The sequence below is a fragment of the Eulemur rufifrons genome, chromosome 11 (genome assembly GCF_041146395.1).
Source record: "Eulemur rufifrons isolate Redbay chromosome 11, OSU_ERuf_1, whole genome shotgun sequence".
In the NCBI taxonomy this organism is placed as follows: Eukaryota; Metazoa; Chordata; class Mammalia; order Primates; family Lemuridae; genus Eulemur; species Eulemur rufifrons.
In genome coordinates, this window is record NC_090993.1 from 7,715,562 (window position 1) to 7,736,952 (window position 21,391).

General features: G+C 43.1%; 1 protein-coding gene across 2 annotated transcripts in view; it reads right to left on the reverse strand.

Moving 5' to 3' along the window:
- SIPA1L2 (signal induced proliferation associated 1 like 2) overlaps positions 1-21,391 on the reverse strand; it is a 202,938-nt gene that overhangs the window by 26,350 nt on the left and 155,197 nt on the right. For both annotated transcript variants that reach the window (XM_069484692.1, XM_069484690.1), the window contains exons 11-18: positions 15,367-15,624; positions 13,327-13,410; positions 11,835-11,935; positions 11,354-11,457; positions 9,203-9,591; positions 7,378-7,602; positions 2,999-3,152; positions 482-701 (exon numbers count right to left, since the gene is read on the reverse strand). In XM_069484692.1, coding sequence (XP_069340793.1) covers positions 482-701; positions 2,999-3,152; positions 7,378-7,602; positions 9,203-9,591; positions 11,354-11,457; positions 11,835-11,935; positions 13,327-13,410; positions 15,367-15,624 — 1,535 coding nt within the window. The remainder of the gene's footprint in view (positions 1-481; positions 702-2,998; positions 3,153-7,377; positions 7,603-9,202; positions 9,592-11,353; positions 11,458-11,834; positions 11,936-13,326; positions 13,411-15,366; positions 15,625-21,391) is intronic.

Below are 21,391 nucleotides of genomic sequence, written 5' to 3' on the forward strand. Positions count from 1 at the left end.
GTCTCCCGATGCCCACCCGTCACCTCTGCCATCACCGAGTACTGAACTTCAAGAGGAAACAGAGGCTAGAAAACCAACTTTCCTGCTCGCCTGTTGTCCACCAGAAAACCCACCCCTCACACCACAGTTTTCTTTTAAAAACATAAGGCTTCAGGCATCTTTTCCTTTATAGATACAACAGCTGAGATATGATATAGAAGTCACTGTTGGACTTGATAAAAATGTCTAATACAGGTTTTTCAATTTCCTTCAAAATAGTGTAGTCTTACTTTCTTGAAATATCCACTCTGGGGCGTTTATGTTTTAAAATTACTTAAAAGAAAAAAAAAAGACACCACCAAATGATATATATTTAAAAAAAGCCGAAAAGCAAACCCCAGAACGTTGCTGGAGATGCCCCATCTGAAGGGCCCACCGAGGCAGGCGCTGTCCCACCGGCCCAACCTCAGAGCTGCGGGGCACGGCCGAGCCCCTCACTTACTTCTCAGGCTCCCCATGCTGGGCGCCGGCTGGGTCCTCGGAGGCAGTGTGCTGTGGTAGGGCGGCGTGGTGCTGAAAAGAATGTCGTTGGGCAGGGCTTGGTCAAGGATGGAACTTCGGGAACTGCCGAAGGAGGACCCCCTCCTGTTGCTGCATATGCTCTCATCAGAGAGCGTGCGGTACAGCGACCTCCTTGGAGACAGGTTCCCATAGAACGAAAACTAGGGTTTAAAAAAGATGGGGAGGAGGAAGACATTAAAAACCAGAAAGCATGGAATTTCTCTAAGTCCAGTGGTTTCATGTACTACTGCAATAGCTTCTTTGAGTTTTCCCTGTTGGCTCAGGAATGCTAAACCAGGCATGCTCGCCATCAAGGCAAACGCACCAGGGTTTCAGTGCAGTTATTGAATTTTATGTTTTCCTCCTTTGACATTCTGTGAAATATTATCATGAATTAGACATGCACAGCTTTATTAATTCTGAAATGTTACATGAAACCTCCATAACCTTATAGCAGTGACAGTTCCTGGAAATATATAAGGTTGCCATTTCAGGCAACAGTTATTCAAAACCACACATAGCGCTGGCTTGATTTTAATTTGAAATGACTATATTTTAATATCAGGCAATTTCTGTACCAATCAACTATATGTAAAGTTAAATCTAATTTAAATAATAGTAAAACCAATTTTGAACCCTGAAGCTTTCTAGGCCATATAAACAGGTTTAAAACATGGTATCAGTCCAGTAAAATTTTATTGTCCACTTAGTAGTATCACTCGCAAAAGTCTGTAATTGTTGAAAGTCTAGTTATAGCAATGTATCATAATCAGATTTAAAGGAGTCATCAAAAGTATGTGTATTAAATCAGAGGTAAGATAAGGAAAATTCTAAGGAAGCAAGCAGTCAACTACTTAAGAAAAGTTAAATAAAATCTGAATTTCCAACTACTTCCTTTGCATACGGAAATACGTTCCTTTTACAAAAACAATAGTAAAAGCCAGAATGTTCACATCAAACAAGTACAGAAATAGCTATTTACATTTGTGAATGCAGCAAGGCTAAAAATATTCCTATTGTATGTGTTCCTTCCATTCTGTCAAGTCTTTCCCACTGATGAATGGTAACTGCAATGTGTGCAAGCTACAAAGTTAAATCTACACTGTGAAAAGAAGGTGATTTGTCTCAGAAGAAAAAAACATGTCAAGAAGTTCATTCCTACAAAAAGAAAAGCTATTTGCACTCCTTGTGCAACAGTCTGCCTTTGCACCCAAGCATATACAGTACCACACACATGATCTGATACAACATTAAAAAAAAAAAAAAAAAAAAAAGACCCTTATGACTGAGTTCTTAGGGGATTCCCTCTTCACACACAACCAGCAGGTTCTTCAGAACTTGATTACAGGAATGTTAGATTAAAGCGGCTTTGAGGTAGTAACTAATTAGAGTGTTGCTCTAAAAACACAATTAGGTTAATTGCAGCATTGTTGCACTGTAGGGAAGACAGAAACACAAAGACTTGCTGTTTACCCTGACCATGGTCAACACCTCAATGCTTGATTTCTTTTTTCCTTTTCACTTGAAACAGGAATGAGTACTGGATCAGAAGTGAAAGACAAGGATTCCACTCCCGACTCTGGCACCAAGTATTTATATGGACAACACATTTCACCATCTGGGGCCTCAGTTACTTGCAAAAAGTGGTGATTGGGTTAAATTGCCTGTAAATCCCCTTTAACACTTTGCATTATTTCAGCAAAGTGGTTTAAGGAACTATAATAACGATGAAGCAAAAACCAGTTACAATAAGTAATCTAACATTATCAGGGGACTACTGCACTGTCATTGAAGAGGCTATGCCACTGAACATGGGGTTGGTATATAAAATAAAGCACGGCCTTCCCCTGTCACCGCTGCGTATCTTTAAATGGCAGCCTGCAAGTTCCAACCCTATTTATAATGCCCGCAGGCAGTGTCGTGTCTAACTCCAGTCCATTTCTGGAACAGGATTACATATAAGGAGGGACAGCCAGGTGCAGAGGCCAGAGTTCTGGAATAAAAGTCAGGGGGTATGACTTCTAACAGCTACTGTTCACGATCACAGTTATGTCCAGGGACCGCACTGGGCTCTTCACACCTTACTTCTTACCTTCACTCTAACTTCAGCATTCAGGTATTAGGATCTCCTTTTTTCAGATCAGGACACTGAGACCAAAAAGCCAAGGCACTTCCATAAAGCCATGCAGCTAACCATCACTGGAGCCGGGATTTGAGGGTGAGCCGGCCTGACTTTTCGCTCTATCCAAGATTAGAAAGACCTCCCCCGTGATACCATCTCCTAGGCGCCCTTGCTTACTGATAAAATAAAAACTGGAAATAGCCACTGAGTTGTTGGTAGGGTCACCAGAGACGACGCACATGGCTATGTTCTGGAAACCCTAGAGTTTCTTTAGAATTTTTTTTTTTCTTTTTTTAGTGTTTCTGATAACTCCAAAGCTGTACAAAAGTCACTAACCTTTCTTCTCCCCTCCTCCACTAAGGGGCTGTCCGGAAGCATCAGTTTCAGAAAGTCTTCTTTCGACAGAACATGTTGAGTTTCTGCAACGGCATCTCCCACCACCGTCTGATGCTGAGTCGCAGCAGAAATCACATCCATCTCACTATACATCCTGTCCAAACAAATCCGAATGGAAATTAAGCCTATATGTAAAGTGCCTGTAGCAGTAAGAATAAAAACCTGGCAACCACTTTCAACAATCACAAACACATACATACAATTCTTAAGGCAGTTCAATTTTGCTTCATTTGTTCCAAATCCCGTGCTGTTTCACATTTGTGAAATGAGCTCAACTACAAAGTTAGATTTCTGAATAATTCAGGAACACATCAGATCCCCAAAGCCCAGGATGAAAAAATATATATATACAGCCAACTTTTAAAATAAGGCTGTTTTCCCTTTCCAACTCTGTGTCAGAAAACACAGTTTCAATAATTCATCAGAGATTATCATATGTCTTTTGAAGCAACCCTTGTGCTTCTCAGAAACTTGAGAGCACCTCTCTCTTGAGGCTGGACAAGCAGATCCCTGATCTCACCCAGGCAGCACAGAGAAAGTCACCCGAGGGAGCCTGGGGTTTAAGAGTAATCAATTCCGGCATGTGCCAAGCATGTTTTATTATCAGCAATTTCACAAAGCTGTTTGGATAAATAAAGCAGCTGTCTCCCTTAATTATCAGTATATAAAAATGTATTTATAGACAACAAAAGACTGTCAAACTGAATTACTGTTTTCAGCTCCTTTACAGGGAGAAAACTGGGGTGTCATTTGAAAAAGGTTTATTCTGAAATGCTATCTGAGCAACCAAACATTCCTGAAGACACAGTAAATAACCATGGCTGTATTGTTAGTGGAGGCAAATAGTCTTTCCCACACAACTTGAAACGGAGCACTCCAGGAATTCACGGCCCATGGCAGCAGCAAGCTACAGAGGGTGACCTGAATGTTACTGTCCTGTGCCTCTGAGATGACCCTTTTTTTCCTTTTAGTAGTTTTTTGTTATTTCTGAATATTAGGGGTGTACAAACATTTTGGTTACATGAATTGCTTTTGTACAGTTTGAGTCAAAGTTATAAGAGTGCCCACCACCCAGATAGTGCGCTTTGTATCCATTAGGTGTGAATTTACCATGCTTGCACTCAAATGTTTACCTGCAGCACAATTCACAATTGGAAAGATGTGGAATCAACCCAAGTGCCCATCAATACATGAGTGGATTAATAAAATGTGGTATATGTATACCATGGAGTACTACTGAGCCATAAAAAATGGTGAACTAATACCTTTTGTAACAACCTGGATGGACTGGAAACCATTCTTCTAAATGAGGTATTGCAAGAATGGAAAAACAAAAAAAACAAACACCACACGTACCCACTATTAACTTGGAACTAAACATTCAACACTCATATGCACATATGGAAGTAAAACTCAATGGAAACCAAGCAGGTGCGGGGTGGAGGGGACGGGTGAGATGACTATTTCGAAAGCAAGGCTATCTTGTCACAGGATGACAGCTCACTGGGAAATTATTAGAGTAAGAAACCTACACAGACATGCTCAAAGTTAGGAATGATTTATCTAAACCCCCCCACGGCTTTTGCTTTGTTGCTAAGGTAGGGCAGGTTTCCCTGTACCTCTCACTTCTTGAAGCACAAGCTACAATGACAACATGAACAAACAAGGCTGTGAAAAAGAAGCTTTTCAAAACTTTTAGAATATGACTGAAGATTTGGTTGGTTTGAGGGATGGCATGACATGAAAATGGAGTTACCAGAACAACCCAAGACCCAGGAGGGCCTTTGCACAAAAGCCAGATAAGGAAAACAGTAATGAAGTTTTTATAAAGAGTGCATCCAAGAAGTACCCAACTTTTGATTCTGAGAGTTGCAGTTGGGAGGTGCTCAGGAGCTCTAGGCCCTACTTACTCTGAGAAAGATGCAATGGGGGCCAGGGGGAGAATGGGGAAACAACAGCAGCAAAAAACCCAGCTCTTACCAATAACTGAATAGATAAAAATATTATACCTATAATTACGATTACGATGTGCTGTTCTAGTTCCTATATGTGTTTGAATAAAAATCACTAGCTTTCTCTGCTAAATCAGTAATTTTTTAAAAACTTGTCCAGTGGTATGTCATAAACATGCTCTGAGGGTTTACCGTGTGCCAGTTACTGTGGATCAGAGGTAAGCAGGACATGGGGCTCAGACCAGGTGAGTGGACCCCCAGCCTGGGTGGGGGTGTTGTGTTTGTGGTGTGTATGCATGTGCCTGTGTGCTGTGTGTGCCTACGTGCGTGCATGGCCGGCAAGGATGACCGGTTGAGTGGGAAGTCACCGTGGAAAGTGCTGGGCTAGAGAGTGTAGGGAAGAGCCCCCTTTGGGAGGGAGGGTGCTGACAGGCTCAGCAGCTCGGGCAGGGCGTGTAGGCAGAGGAACAGCATAAATGGCAACACAGAAGCTTGAGACAGAACTACTCATTTGTTTTCACTGTTTTAAAATGTTAAGATTATATTATTAACAAAGATAATTAGTAAGGCTTTTACAATGTTGTTTTAAAGCAGTAACTGGCCTATGTGAAACTTCTGGAGAGCACCGGTGATTTTCTATTTTGGGCACTGTGTTCCCTAACTCTCAGTGGTACAAACATGCTAGACTTGGCTGACAGTTTTCTAAGCATATCTTTCAGTGACCTGGTAAAACACTGTTTTGACAAAACTTCAAATACAGTTAGTGCAATCCTGTACGAGCGCCTTCCTTACACACGCTTTGAGCTGCTGGCAGGGCCTAGGATGCCTGCCACACCTGACAGGATGAGCTGACAACCACCAGGAGCCCTGGTCTCGAATCCCAGCACTAGCCTCTTGTGATAACCACTTTGAGCTCAAATCCTCCCCATAAAATGAGAGTTAGGACTGAAGGACTTCTACAGCCCCTTCTCTCTGATATGTACTCAAGACACGTGTGGGGGCTGCCACCTGCCCCTGCACCACAGGGGCCAGCCAGAGTCTCCAGATGAGAGGCGCCTGCAGGGACCCACTGAGTCTTCTCTGGCAGGAACACAAACTGCCACCCAGGGACACAAAGCTCTTTCTCACAACATTTCTGATACTGTCTCTCTTTCACTGAACGTCAGTGCCATCAACCCAGTGAGTGGAAATGCACAAACCCTGGGCTTTTTTTTGCAGAAGAACTGTGCAAATGGGACCCTTTCACACTTCCTGACTCTCCCGGAGAAGGCTCTGCCTAAACATAGTGCTTATGGCAACATACAAAATGCTTCTAAAAAATATTTCATAGAACTTAAAAAAAGGCTTGGAATGAATTTCTGTGAAGCACTCAGAAAACTCTTATTAGACAGAAGCACCAATGTCTAACATTTGCATTTATAATAAAAAGGTGTCACTATCACTATAAAATTCCTTCCTAAAGAAGTCCTTGCAATTACTGACATGATTTTTTTTTTTTACCAAAAAGATTCCATGTTTAATTTTAGTACTAAAATGATTTTTAATTTAGAAGGCATTATCATATGAGATAGATTTTAGACATGGGATAATTTTTTAAGAGAAAAACTGATACTAGTTCACTGATCAAACTTAAAAATCTAGACGATTTCTCTGGAGAGTCTTCACGGCACCGACGCCTGATGACACTGCCACATGCAGGTGCAGCAGAACACAGGGACCTGGCAATTTAACACAAGTTGTTTGTTAACCTTTAAAAAATGAGCAAACCAATCGCTAGACAGCCCTGAGCACCCTTGCTCTGCAGCCTTGCAATGAATGCGGTTCCTGTACCTGTCTCCTCACAGGGGCATCAGCATCGTTTTCACAAATGTTATCAGTATTTTTTTCTCTTTTCTTTCAAACCTCACCCTCACAAAACCTAATCCTTCCCCTATCTTATCCTCACAAAACCTAACAACTGAAAGGGAAATCAGAAGTCATGCTAAAATTAGGTAAAATACTTTTATCATGTCACTTACATAGCAACTTTAAGAAACACACCGACTCTGGGAACTCAAACTGCCCTTGACCTTGTGTCTTTACAGCGACTCTATGCTCACACTGTCAGTAGCACCTTACCATGACTTTTCTACTGCAGGTAGCTTTTGAATATAAAAACAAAGAACACAGATTTTCATTTTTTATGTAAATTCAAAGAAAGAGAAGACATAGAGAAATATAAACACCAACATTTAAACAGTTTAAGAAATATTTTTAGATTATTCTTTTTTGGAAAATGTATTTCCCCTTGAGCGGAAGTACACTTACTTATTAAGTCAATCCCCACGATGAACGGTGTTGCCCAGGAAAGCACAGCCAGACACTTACCCAGGGCACTCAGCCACTTCGGGCTCCTCGGGAGGTGGGCTGCCTTCCGATTTCTTCCAGCCAATGACGTATTTGTTCACTGCCCCTTGTCTGTGGTAGGGCTTGGACACAGATCCAGGAACCTGTTGACTGCTACTGTGAGACACGATGTAGACTTTGGATGTATCCAGAGACCCACTATTTTTTGAACAATGAGCCGAAGGGCTTCCTGAATGGTGAGAACCACTGCGGAGAAAAACAGACAAAAGCCACAACACAATCAGAGTTCAGCAGTGCTGGCACCTGGCCAAGTTCAGAGCCACACGGCTTTACTTGGGTCCTTCTATGTAAGCAAAATCAGGCACAGTGAGGCAGATGTAGCCTTTCCTTCTACCATGCAGCTTGCTAGAAAGCCTCATTTTGCAGAGGCTAAGGTTGCTCATGTGTGAGTTGTGTGCCTGTGGCAGGAAGGATGTTAAAAACATCGCTGGGGAAATCTAATAGAAAAATGGGCAACATACTTAAACTGATGCTTCAAAAAGAAGAAACTCAAATGGTGAATATGTTTACCGAGAAGGTGCTCAAGCTCAGTTGTGACCAGGGGACAGAGAAGCATAAGCAGGGGAGGCCTGCAGGTGCTATAGCTGCTTTTAGCCAAAAGAGGAATGCTGATAATTTGGGGGGCTGTCATGTGGACCCTAGGGATGGAGGGACCCGGTCTCAGGCAGTAGTACCCTCTGAGCTGCTGGGTCAAGCAGAACCTTGATAGTTCTGGACCTGTGGTTACATAAGCCCCAATATTATCTTGGTTGTGTGAACCAATTGGAGCAAAGTTTTCCTTAATTTGTGATGTAAATATCCATGAATGACACTCAGTATTCCTTAGCAGTGGCTGGGTTAGGAAGAGGAGAAAGCTCGAGGCAGGACTCTGAAGAGGAGAGCTGAGGGGCACAAAAAGCCTGTCACTGTGACCCCTCCAGGCCTGTCTTGAGCACCATTGGTTGGAGAGACGTTCCATCACGACACTAGGTACCTGGGAGAATACTCCCATTCTTAGTGCATACGACTTTGTCCTCCAGCATTTAGAAGAGTTCCAGGGAAGAATCAGATAGTAACTTGGAGACAAGAAAAAAAACGGCAGTGGGAGTGGGAGTGAATAGATACATTTATTCAGGTTTGGCTGTGGACAGAATTTATTTCTTTGCCTAGTCTTTGAAAATGAAGGCAAGAATCACAAATTAGGAGTTTTAAATCCACTGTAGAGACATATGTCAATAAGAATTCAAAACCATGTATAACAATACATTAAACATCTACACTTGGGACACTTACAACACAATTCCTTTACATTTACCTAGTCTTTATTAAATAAACCCCAGCTGCCACGCTGCACACACTTCCACTGTTATGCAGAAGATCTCAGGTCTGTCACACCACAGGGACAGGGAGGCGGCATGCACGTGTCCTCACAGTAGGAAGCCATGTGCAGCTCTCATGACTTCCTACTGTACTCGGAAGATTGGTGAGTTTGCCCCCTCTTGTCCAAAATGTATAGAGACAACAGATTGAATTGGGAGAGGAACGTAAGTGATTAATATAACTATTGCCTTCCTACTTTTCAAATGTAAAGAAAAAAGAAAGTAAAATCATAAATAAAAGACTTCTTAAATGCAAACTTTCACAATTAGGATGTAGAAACCACTGCTTCCTCTGAAGACAGACAGGGAAACAGTGACAACCTACCTTCTATGCTCCACAGCTTGAATTTTAGGCCCCCCTTCCCCACCCCAGCAGGCAGGGCCCAGGTGGCCCCAGCAGGCGCAGCTTGGCAGTGGGCGAGGCTTACCTGGAATGAGAGGATATCTCGCTGAGGTCGCCCATGCTGCCTTCGGCAGCACTGCTGGCAGAGATGGCGGACGTGTAGCCGTGCACGGTGTACAACTTGGCCGGCTCGTCGTCAGGTCCCGAGACGTCGGCAGCGTCAGCCCACTGCTCGGCCCGGCTGTGTATCAGGGACCTGCTGCCCGCCAGATGCACGGGGCCGAGGATGGTGGCGGGCATGCATGGGGCTGTGTCGATACCGCTGTCCGTGGAGGCCCCTTTGATGTAGGTCAGCCCCAGCAATTCAGGGTCTATCAGGTCCCCAGACCCAAAGTGCTTGTCGTCGCTGTTGCTGGAGGTGTTGCTGGAGAGTGTGTTGCTGCTGGAGTGACTGGAGCAACTTTTATCTCCAATCTGGAGAAGACAGAGGAACAGGGAGCCTTCAAGCGAATCCTGAACTCGGCTACATCTCACCCCAACTCACAGGGGATCTCACCCAAACGCTTTCCACTCATTCTTCAATTGGGCAGTGACAGACTTTCCTTTTTCAAAAACATCATGGTTTTATGCAGAAGTCCCTAATTCATAATCCGTCCCATAATTTATCTTAAGTTCAATGGGTAATCTTTTAAGTCTTTGTTCAATTACCTGCACATGAAGTGCAAAAGCATGGCCACAGTGTCACTAGCAAGAAAATAACTGACAAAGGCTATCCGAATTGGGAAGGAACATGGAAGATTAATAAAAGGAAGAGAGCAGCTATTTATCAAGAAAATGCTTCTATGACAAAGTACAGTGTCAAGCCCTCAGTTTGGGGTAGAAGACTCAGGGCTGAGTCACAATGGTAGGACTTTCTGGTCACTTAACCCTCTCTGTGCTTAGAATACTGTGCTTACGTGATTCCCGTGCAAAGCACATGAAATAACATATGCAGAAGCACCTGGCAGCTGCAGTACACAATGTAAACATGAGCTCTTTCTCTGAGAGAGACCTGAGAGTCAAATTATGTCCCCAGGGTTAAAGAGATAGGACTCCCTTTAGAGTAAACAGGTCTGAAAAAGAGTCAATGCTTTGGGGTCTCTGGAAGACACAAAGCAAACAGAACAGATGAAATGTCCCTGTCTGTCCAACGTGCTTGTACACACACAGCTTCTCTCCATAGCCTGGGAAAACCAACCAGGTCTGAAGCATCTGTGAAGGGCTTTGGAGTCATGAGAACATGCCATGCCTTGATTCATTTTAAAGTAGTTCAGCCTTTTCTTTTTTCATTCCACCCTGCCAGATCCTTAAGCAAATCCCACTGACCTTTTCATCCCACAGGGGTATTCTCATGCCTACGCCCTAACCCTCCCTCCTTTTGCTGAAACCACTAAGAGAAAATCGCAAAGGTAGATTTAAACAGATATGGTAAGGTTGACTCGGGACAAGGTCACAGCCACAGCAAAGGGAAGAAAGACGGCATGTGTTCGCTAGCGGACAACTGTGAAGCTCAGGGACGACACATTAAGGAACGGGAAAGAAACAACTTAATTCAGAGCTTGTAAGTTGTCTTCACCTGCAAATTTTCAATAAGCCACATTAAAATGTTGGTTTTATTTGTCAATAACTGCCAATCCCTGTTTCTGCCTTTAAATGGAAGTTTTATTTCACTGAGCTACAGTCTCTCTGGAGACTCACCTCCCAGGGTTTTTTCCAGGGGGGAACAGGCAGCACATGCCAACGACCCAGAACTACCGTGTGGGCGCTGTTCCTCCATGACACACCTGGGAGCTGGCTGCTGCGGGATTGTTATAAATCGTCTGACTGCACAGTGGCTACCCAAGGGCAGAGCTTCCCAGACCACACGCACCACTACACAGTTTCCGCTTGTGTGTTATGCCATTAAGTCGGTAAGTGGTTAACAGATTACAGATGGGAACATGATTTAGTAACCACTACAATGGCTGTCGAGGATCAAAAGGCTGAGGATATAATCTTGGCTTTGACAATAATTTGCTGTGCGACCTTTCTCTGAGGTCCTTTATAAATCAAGGAGATTGTTTCCTTTTCTAACCTCACCTCTAAGAGCCTGTGAGGTAACATGCTCTTGAGTATCCCAGAGAGCACGCCGCCCACCGTGCACTGAGCTGGCCCGGCCCGGCTAAGTGAGCAGCTGGCTTATGGACAAAGGACTTACGTGAGAAAGCTTATTGGGGGACTCCTTGCAACTTCCATCTTTCTGCAGGGCTCTTTCTTTATAGGAACTCAGGACTTTGGAAGGTGGGCCATGCCATTTGGTTTCTGTCAGATAAAGAGAAAAGAGTTGAATTTCCAACGTCCAGTATTAGCAAAAGAGTAAACAGGAGCCGAACAAACAGTTTGATAAGAACGAACAGGCTTGGGTTTCTAGGACTTTCTGGACTTACCAACGGATATGTCACAAAAGCAGACAGAAGCACCACCACAAAGTAAATGTTCCATTTCTGCAGGCACCACAGCCACAACCAACCATGACCACACCCCCTCCTGCATCAGGAAACCCAGCTGATCACCTCAGCCTGGGGCACACAGGTGCTCATCAAATGTGGGTTAAATGGATGAACAAGTGACGGGAGAGAAGGGAGCAAGGAGTAGGGAAGGGGAGCGGAGGAGGTCGATTTCCAGGAGTTCCTTGTTACCTGGGTGCCTGCCTGTTTCCATGGCATCCTCTCTCTCCCTGGCTCCGTCGCATTCCAGAGGGCCTGAGCCCTGGTGCTCGAGCAGCAGAGGAGACTGGCACCTGGAAGAAGACACAGCTCGTCCTTGCGCACATGCCACCCACCAGCATGGGCATGGCTTCCAAATGCACCATGCAAGGGAAATCCCCAGCCACAAGCTGTTTTCTGGCAAAGGGACATGCAAACTCTGTTGGCTGAACACGGCCAGAGAAGATAAAAGCACCTCGAACTGGGGATCTAGTTTCACCACAGGGTCAATAAAGGTGCTTGGATGACAGTCATTTATAGATAAAGGAGGGCTGTTGACGCCAAGGGGTTAAAGGACTGTCCAGGATCAGGCAATGTACCTGCAGGCTAAGGAGGAGCTCATTTTTCCCCCTTGTGCCTAGCGCACATGGCACTGATACATCTTTACATTAATTTAAGAAAAAGAAAAAATGATTAACTTTAGACTATATCCAAGTGGGCTTTGTTTTATGAAAACCCAAAACAGGAAAATATAATCTTATGAGATAAATTAAAGAAAGTGATCCTTATTTACAGAGTCCTGCTTACAGATCCTGGTTCACAGAAAAAGCCAGGAAAGGTCTTTCCATTTGTACAAAAACAAAAAAACACAAAACTTCTCTCTTCTTTTAAAATGCAACATAATTTAGAAAAATTACTTGACGTACAACTTTTAAGAACTCCATCTATTATCTAAGGTAAGGAGCACATGTAACACAGACTACACATATGTACCTCTAAGCCCAAACTAGAAACACAGGTTCCAGGGAGAAAAATGGCCCTAGACACCTATGGAGGCGGTAACATAGCTTTTCCCCACAGTGGAGTCCTTCCCACTGACCGGACATCCGTTCCTCTAAATCAGTGCACCCAGATCCTTAACTCTACCCCAAGGTAGCACGCTAAGTCACTGTGGCCCGAGCAGATTGCTCCTTAGGAGAGCACCACGGAGCCACGCTCACCCTTCTCTTCCCAGAAGTTTTGGCATCAGTCAGTTCAGTGTCTTTGTTCACAGGAGTCCTTGGGCTCTGCCTGAGCTGCTGGCTCCTGGAGACCCCGTGGGTACTACAAAGGACAGTTCTCAGCTAAGGGCACGGATGCAACCTCAGACAGGATGCAAACAAAGCCAAATGCTAACCCCACTTTCCTGATTTTGAGCAGTGTTTCCTCATCAGCAATTTAAGTGATGGTGAAACTAAGTCCTCAAATCTTTAATTTTCACGTTCAGAAAGCCCTTCTTTATCAAAAAGAAAAAAAATAGGCCAAGAACATAGACAAGTCAGTGCTACCTACACAGAAATAATGAGCCTTCTAACCTGGACAAGTCACTTATTAAAACCACGCCTGGCATTTTTATATTCCCTAAATGGCCTCTGGTACAGCAGGCGCACAGTAAATGCTTTCGAGTGAGTTACAGAAACAGCAGGAAGGTAAAAATCAGCAGTACCCGTCGTAGCCCACTTGCGGTCTCCATGGTCCGCTCCCGCCGGGTCCGGGGTCACTGGATGACGACTGGTTGCTGGGCGAGCTTCTGAAAGGTTTACTAGAATCATTAACAGTGCACTGAGCTATCTGCCAAGCACCCTGATCTGGCCTGTTTTGTTTCACAAGTGCATTCACTTTGACAATGACAAAGAAAAAGGAAAAAAAACCACACTGTGATGTGAAACAGAATAAATCATGAAAAAATAAACTAGGAATCGGTGATGGCATGGGATATCAGGTGGTCTATGGTTGGCAATTTATCTTAAGAAAGAGATAAGGCAGGACAAGCCTTCGCCATCTAAAGATTTAAAGCACAGACAATGGTTCCCCCCCCATATACCATGAACTATGGAAGCAGAAACATAACCCCCAAGAACACAGAATTATGAAAATGTTACCAATTCCTATTACATGAAACTTAAGGCAAGTCACGTTTATGGTTCTATACTTAAAACTTATGCAGAGAGAAAAACCTAAATTTGGCAAAACTATTTATTTTCACACATCACTTAAATGCAATCCTATTTATCTTTTTTCAGACATACAAAAATGAGTACTACTCATGAAAACTCACTTGATGAAGATATGCTTGCCAAGTTTCCCTTTTGCTACTAGAATCCTGTTTTTTCCCTATAATTTACTTAAATTATAATTGCTTAAATTTACTTTAATTTTAAGTAAATTTTAATTCGATTTACTTAAATTACCTAAATTTACTTAAATAAAGGAGGTTCTACAGACCCCTTTCCTTCCAGATGTTGTCTGCTGTTTGCTGCCCCTTTCACAAGGGCTACCTATGTATGTGTCTTTGAATATGGGGAGTTTATAAATTCAGCAGACTTGAGTAAGGAGACCCAGAGCCAAGGTGATCTGATGTCAAATGAAAGTAAGACCACTCCTGCACTAACTCTGGAAAGAATAAATTGGAGAAAGTAGAGGACGACCACGTTTCAATCTTATAAATTAATTCTGGTTAATACTTACATACAGACTTACTATGTGGCAGGCCCAGTTCTAAGCATCTTACATATATTGATCCAGTCAATCCTCAGAATGCCCTGATGAGGTCTGTATTGTCACCATGTTTATTTGTCAGGTAAGGAAACTGGAGGCGTGGACAGGATGAGTACCAGGCCCAAGGTGACGGCACATCAAGGAGCCAGAGCCGTGATTACAGCCCACGCGGCCTCGCTCCCAGTCCACGATCTGCCAGACCAGAGCCTGACAAGCCATCCTGCAGACAGGGTGCACCACCCTACGTCTAGGCACCCCTGCATCTGGGGCCCACCTTGCTACCCTATCTGCCAACTTGTCATGTAACTTAGAGGCCGTGGCATTTCCATGGCCTCTGAGTTAGTTTAGATAAATAAAATGAATAGGTATTAACAATAACAAAACAAATTCATTATTTTCTTCCCTTAAAATGACCTATGCAAATGAGGCATCCAGAAATTCTCACCAGCTTCTAGTGCTACTGGCTTTCATTTTTAAACAAGTGTATTCTTTCATTGAAAAATGAATTTTAAACTCAACTTGTTTTGCTTAAAATGAGAGAGAAAAGCAAAGAAGAAGTGGTAATGATCTTGGAACCTTTTAAAGTACCACTCACATTATGGTGATAGATTTTAACCACTGATTGTTCAGTTTGGTTTTATTTGTACTCAAGCCTGTTCACTTTTCTTTAGGCCCATGCAGAATAGTTTCTGGGGCCCCTTTCCCAAGACGGTTCAGAGAGCCAGGTCACGGGGGCGGGGGGATGCTGGATTAAGAGGAGTAGCTATGGCCCTGGTGGGCAGGACCCGCGTTTTATCAGCACCACGGTGGGACCAGGAGGGGGCTGGACTTGCACACTTGCATCTTGCCCTGCTACCCAGCCTGCCAACTTGTTATGAACAAGCTAACTCAGAAGCGATTAAGCTAAGTAAAAGGACCTTCCCTACAATTTCAAGTTCTCACGCCAGTTACACAAGGGCCATCCTGGAGGAAATGGCACCAGCATTACCTCGTGCCATCAGGCAGCTTCCGATCGAAGGAAGTGCTGCGAGGAATGGCAGCCTGGGCCTGCTGGAGCAGCTGTTGGCACTGCAGCCGGTCGGGCGTTCCGGGGACGGGTGAGGCTCTGGGGACAGGCTGCAGAGCAGGCGTGGGCACCCGGTGCCACGTGGTGTTCCTCCTGAAGGGGGTCTTGTATTCGCAGGGGGTGCCTTCACTGTCGAGTTTGTATTCCACCATGGGGATGCGGCAGAGCTCTGAACACCCTCTGTTGGGCCAAGAAGAGATGGTGAGAGGGAGGCTCACAGCAGAGCCATCAGCACGGCTTGCTCGTGGCGGAGCCCATCAGCACACATGACGCTACGTGAGCTCCTTGGGGCTCCCAGTCAATGAGGCAGAGCAATCCTCCCTAAGGAGCATCTTACCTATGATAAAACAACATTCCCTTACTATTCAGTTCCTCTCCTGACAGCAATTACTGAGTTCAGGAATTAGAAAGGCTGTTTGATGCCTTTGCGTGGCTGCTGTACAGGTGCACACATCATCTACGTTGGTACCTGCTCATGTGCTTGTATGGTTATCAAAATGCTCAACTATCAGTGGGTGAGGAGCCATTGCCCTAGATCTCCACATACAACTAAAAGGATTAACATCAGGCACAACAGAGGCTCAAGGACTCTAAAGATTGTTAAATATTTTAAATACATTTCGGGGACAACAAGTAGTACTGACTGTAATTAGAAATCAAAAGCCCAAAGATACTAAACACCTTGCTCAAGGTGACTCAGCAGGACCAAGACTGGACCTCTGGTCTCCAGATCTCTGCCCACAGACCCTAGAAATAAGACAACCCAAACCAACGTCAGTCACTTTTAGGGATGATAGAAATGCTCATTATCTTATTTGTGGTGACTGTTTAATACATATCCCCAAACTCATCCAATTGTATGCTTTGCATATATTCAGTTTATTATATATCCATTATACCTCAATAAAGTAAGAAAAATCTTTTTAAATAGGAGAGAAGCTTCCTTCTGTCTGCCACTTTGTGTTTCAAGAAAGCCTTTGGTCAAATGCAACATAATAGAACGCCAATCAACTTAGCAAAAGTACTGGACCAAGTGTAAAGCTCTGTAGAACTGCGTGTAACCCGAGTGTTTAACATGTTAAAGTTGGTGGATTCTAACTGGTTTCTCCGTCTGTGGTTCCTTCTTATTACAAATCCTGTATGAGATTTATCTTCCAGAAAACTTTGGCGTGTCCTTATTGCCTTCTGGTCAGACTTCACGTGCCTGGCACTGACTGTCCCACCATCCTCCCACAGCCACACACCAATACAGCACGGCCTCCCACTCGGCCTCTGAGCACCTGAAGTGGGCTAGTGCCATGCAGGAACGGAGTGATTTCATCTTCGTTAATTTAAATTTAAAAACCGATACTTGGATTCATTTTTCATGTATGCTTAGAATCACTTAGGTATGTGCATCTAATTTTTCAACTACATATCTTGTGAAATCAAAACAGCAAGTATTTGGGATGAAAATTTAACATTTGAATTGAGATACGCTATAAGAGCAAAATATACCACAGAGTTTGAAAACCTAATAGAAACAATAATAATGTAACCTATCTTGCTAATAATTGTTAAATATTTTGTATGCTAAAATAATATTTTGACGATATTAAGCTAAAATATATTGGGATAAAATAATTTCACCTGTTTCTCTTTACTTCTTTTAATATGGCTACTGAAAAATCAAGATGAAATATTCCTACTGGACAGCACTGCTATAGAGGAACCTGTTGGTCAATAACCTGGCCTACCTACAGTTCCCTGCACATATCTTGTCTTTCCCCAGCTGGCTGGTCCACCCCATGCCCCATTCTGGGCAATCACATCTTCCAATCTGGCCCAAATCTCAGTTCAAATCCCACCGCCACCACACGATTTGCCAACTGTGCTAAATAGCGCAAAGGCCAGCAAGCCACGATATAGATTTGAATAAAGGTGTGCGCGCTCTACACAGGTGCCTGGCCAGGCACAGGCTTGTGCACAGAGAAGAGCAGCTGGACTTCAGTGGTCACTCACCTCTGCAGACAGGTGCCTTTCTGACACAGCCATAAAACTGCATGCAGCAACCCTGGCCCTGGCTTATGGTGGCCTTGTCTATTTATGACCCAGTATCATGCTTTTGGCTCTGGCTAATTGACATATACAGCCATTAGGCATTTTATATATGTGTTTTCTCTCTAGGTAGTTTGCAAACTTCAATGACAGACCCAAATATATCTTTAACCAATATACATAAATAGAATCAAGAACACTGAACATGGGTGATAAATAAACTTTAATAAATTAAAAATGCTTCACCTATATAATCTGAACAAATATTTTAAACTATAGTTATATAATCAGGAATGAGACTCACACATTACCTTTTCTACTGAGTCTGAAGAAAGTGAAAAACACAATTAGTAAAATCCGTCACAGTCCAGGGAAAACCTGAGCGTCCATCATGTCAAAGACAGATATATTTTTTAGTCACCACAGTCACTCTATTAAACTGGAGGTAGAGCTTCCCAAAGGTTCCTCCCAGACACATTTCCCATGTGCTCAAATGATCAGTCAGGCACTTAAGACCCTTTAGTCAGAAAAATATGATTTAAGTCAGGTATCTCTTAAGTTTCCCATCAATTACACAGTGCAAGCAGCACTGTTAACTGGATCAAAGCCAGCCTGCAGAGCCAACTGGTACAGTTCACCAAGGACACAGAAGACCAGGTAAGTCTCAAATTTGAATGCTGCGGCCAATCATTCTAATTGACATGTTGATAAAGCAGTCAGCATCCCAAGCCAGTGTCTCTTCCTAAATATTCCAGATTCAACATAAAAAAAACTTCCTGGCTGGGCGCGGTGGCTCACGCCTGTAATTCTAGCACTCTGGGAGGCCGAGGTGGGCGGATCGTTTGAGCTCAGGAGTTCGAGACCAGCCTGAGCAAGAGCGAGACCCCATCTCTACTAAAAATAGAAAGAAATTATATGGACAGCTAAAAATATATATAGAAAAAATTAGCCGGGCATGGTGGTGCATGCCTGTAGTCCCAGCTACTCGGGAGGCTGAGACAGGAGGATCGCTTGAGCTCAGGAGTTTGAGGTTGCTGTGAGCTAGGCTAACACCACGGCACTCACTCTAGCCTGGGCAACAGAGTGAGACTCTGTCTCAAACAAAACAAAACAAAACAAAACAAAAACAAAAACTTCCTAATATTTGCCTTTTGAGAAATCTACTACAGTAAGGTATCACTCTCTTAAAAAGCAGACTTCCAAGGTCAGTATGGCACAGGAAAACTGTTTCAGCCTCTTTTGAAAATCATCACAAAAGAACAAGGAGAACAAGAAACAAAAACAACTTCAACTGTCAACAGAACTTGGAGATACCTAAAACTCTAAATCACAGTAAGTCAAGTCAGAAGGTAAATGGAAGAAAGACTATGGTTTAGTGGAGTAGAAGGCAAAACCCAAGGGTGTGCAGAGGGCCAATCAACAGGAAGGAAGACCATTCCCCTTGCAAGATTCCAAAAAAAGGTGCCGGGACAGAAGTACCTGGCATAGCAAAGGGCCAAGGGAAGAGAAGGTGTATGGCATGGGGGTTATTTAGAAAGCAGGGGACAAAGAGAAGGTTGGCCCTGGGCCCTGAGGTCCTCATGGCACCTGGCCCAGTCAGGCAGTAACCGCTTTTTTTTTTTTTTTTTTTTTTTTTTTTTACCTCTGGGGGGCCAGAGCCTTGGTCTCTAGAAAACTCAGCAGAAAGGATGCAGACTCAAGGCCAGAGGAGAGCAGGATGTACTTGAAAAGGCTGAGTCACACACTCCTAGGCAAGACGAGACCCAGGGTCACTTCTTTCTTCAAACCCAGCCTCACAGTGCTTATCACCCCACATGGACGAAAGAACGTCATTCTTTAGTGAAAAGACAAGTAGAAGCAAGCCACCCACTCCCTCTGCAGTGAAGCCCACTGACCAACCAGATACTCAAAGAATGAGGAACTTCTGAAATTTAAAAACATGATAGCTAAAATTAAAAATAAAAATCCACTGAGACAGTGGGAAGGTAAATTGAGAAACTCTCCCCAAAGTTACAGGATAGAGAAACATAAGAAAATTGAAATTCAATCCAAAATCTACCTAAGAGTGGTACCAGAAAAGAGAGAAAAAAAAGGTGGGGAAAAAAATTAATAAGTAATACAAGAATATTTCCAGGACTAAAAGATATGTAAGACCAGATAAAAAGGTCCACGGAGTGCCCAGCCCAATGGGTGAAAAAAGATCCATGTGAAGACATATCGTTGTGGCATTCAGACTCCTGGGTTAAAGCAGAGAGCCTAAGTTTCTAAGGATTGGGGCATGGAGCGGCTCCACGCTCCTCAACTGCTACACTGGGAGGTACAATAAAGGTAATGCTTTTAAAATCCTGGGTGAAAGTTATTTCTAACCTGTCCAATCAATAGTACTTGGAGCTTGGAACAGAGAGAGAGAGAGAAAAAAAAACATCAAAAACAACATCCTAATTTTTGGCTTGGGAAGGTGAATTCATGGTCATGCAACCCTTTGAGAATGCAGGAAGAGAAGACTGAATACATCCTCCCAAAGAGGTACTTATGCCTGTTTGCAGAGGATGAGGTAGTGATTTCTTTGTGCATGAGTAAACTTTGGTTCTTATCTTTTATTTTAACTCTACTTGCTTCCTCCAAAGTAAAATTCCTCTCTTATCTAATTTAAATTACTCTAGATTTACTGAGTTTGACAGTTAAATTACTGGGCGAACTCAGTAACTCAAAATTTGCATTGGATTGCATTTTTTTTCTTTTTTATAAAATGCCAAGGCTCTACAATTTTTACTCATGGACTTACTTTGTTTCCAAGTGTTTTTCTATTTAATTAGATACCACATCCCTGGGACTATTGATTTATCCATATGGCCAACAACCTAATTAGAAATCACAAAGGCTGGATATGACAGAAGACACCAAAACATCATGAAAACCTACTCTTGTCTTCCACCCTAATCGATGCTCTAAGCAAGTCACTGGATGCTCAAACTCCAGGCTTTTCTTGCATCTCAAAGGTTGCAGCTGCCTGAATACTGCACTTCAGGGAACCCATAATTGACTACCACCAAAGTTAAAGGTCCTGGAGTTATATTTTCAATGAAAGGAACATGAACTTTGAATCTTGTGGCTCAAAAGCTTACTTTTCAGTGCTTGTTTGAGCTTCAAGTTTATTTGTTTGGGCTTTTAAGAACAGGAAGGAATGAAAGATGAGACAGATGGCTGAGTAGTGTGGTCTACTTAATTCATGCCCATATATTGTAGTTTGTAGTAAGAAACTGTAAGTTAGCTTGAGTCTTGGAAGAAAATCATCATATAAATGCATAATCATGACTAACATTTTAAAGAGTGCTGGCAAAAACCTGTGCAATGCATTAGGTTGAGGAGAGAATCAGGGTGGAATTTCATTTCCAACCACTTCCAGAAAGCAAAATGTGAAAGATATTTTAAATACTAAAAAAATGGCATTCTTTGCTCTACTGAATATTAGCTACTCTCAAAAGAATGGTTTTATCTTAAAATAAAAATTTCATTATTATGTGACTCTTTTATGGCAACTAGTCTTATAAACTAGATTTTGTGTTTACTTCTATGACTAAGATGTCACACACACAGTACTGATTATAACGAAGTTGTCATCAAACCTAGTCAAACTTAGTTCTGCTCAATATGTATGAGAAATTCCTTAAAGGATACATATATAATATTCAACCAATTTTTAGGAAAATGGAAAAGGCACAAAAGAACTAGAAATTAGCCTGCAGAGGCCCTCGGGCTTCAGTGGCTATCAGAAACAATCTGCATTCACCCTTCCTCCTTTTTGGGTGGTTCTAGCACAGGACACCAGGCAAGATAACCCAGCTTATCTGGAGCGTTAGACCTGGAGCTGGTGGGAAGGGGTGGGGCGCACGGCAAGTATTTCTGATCA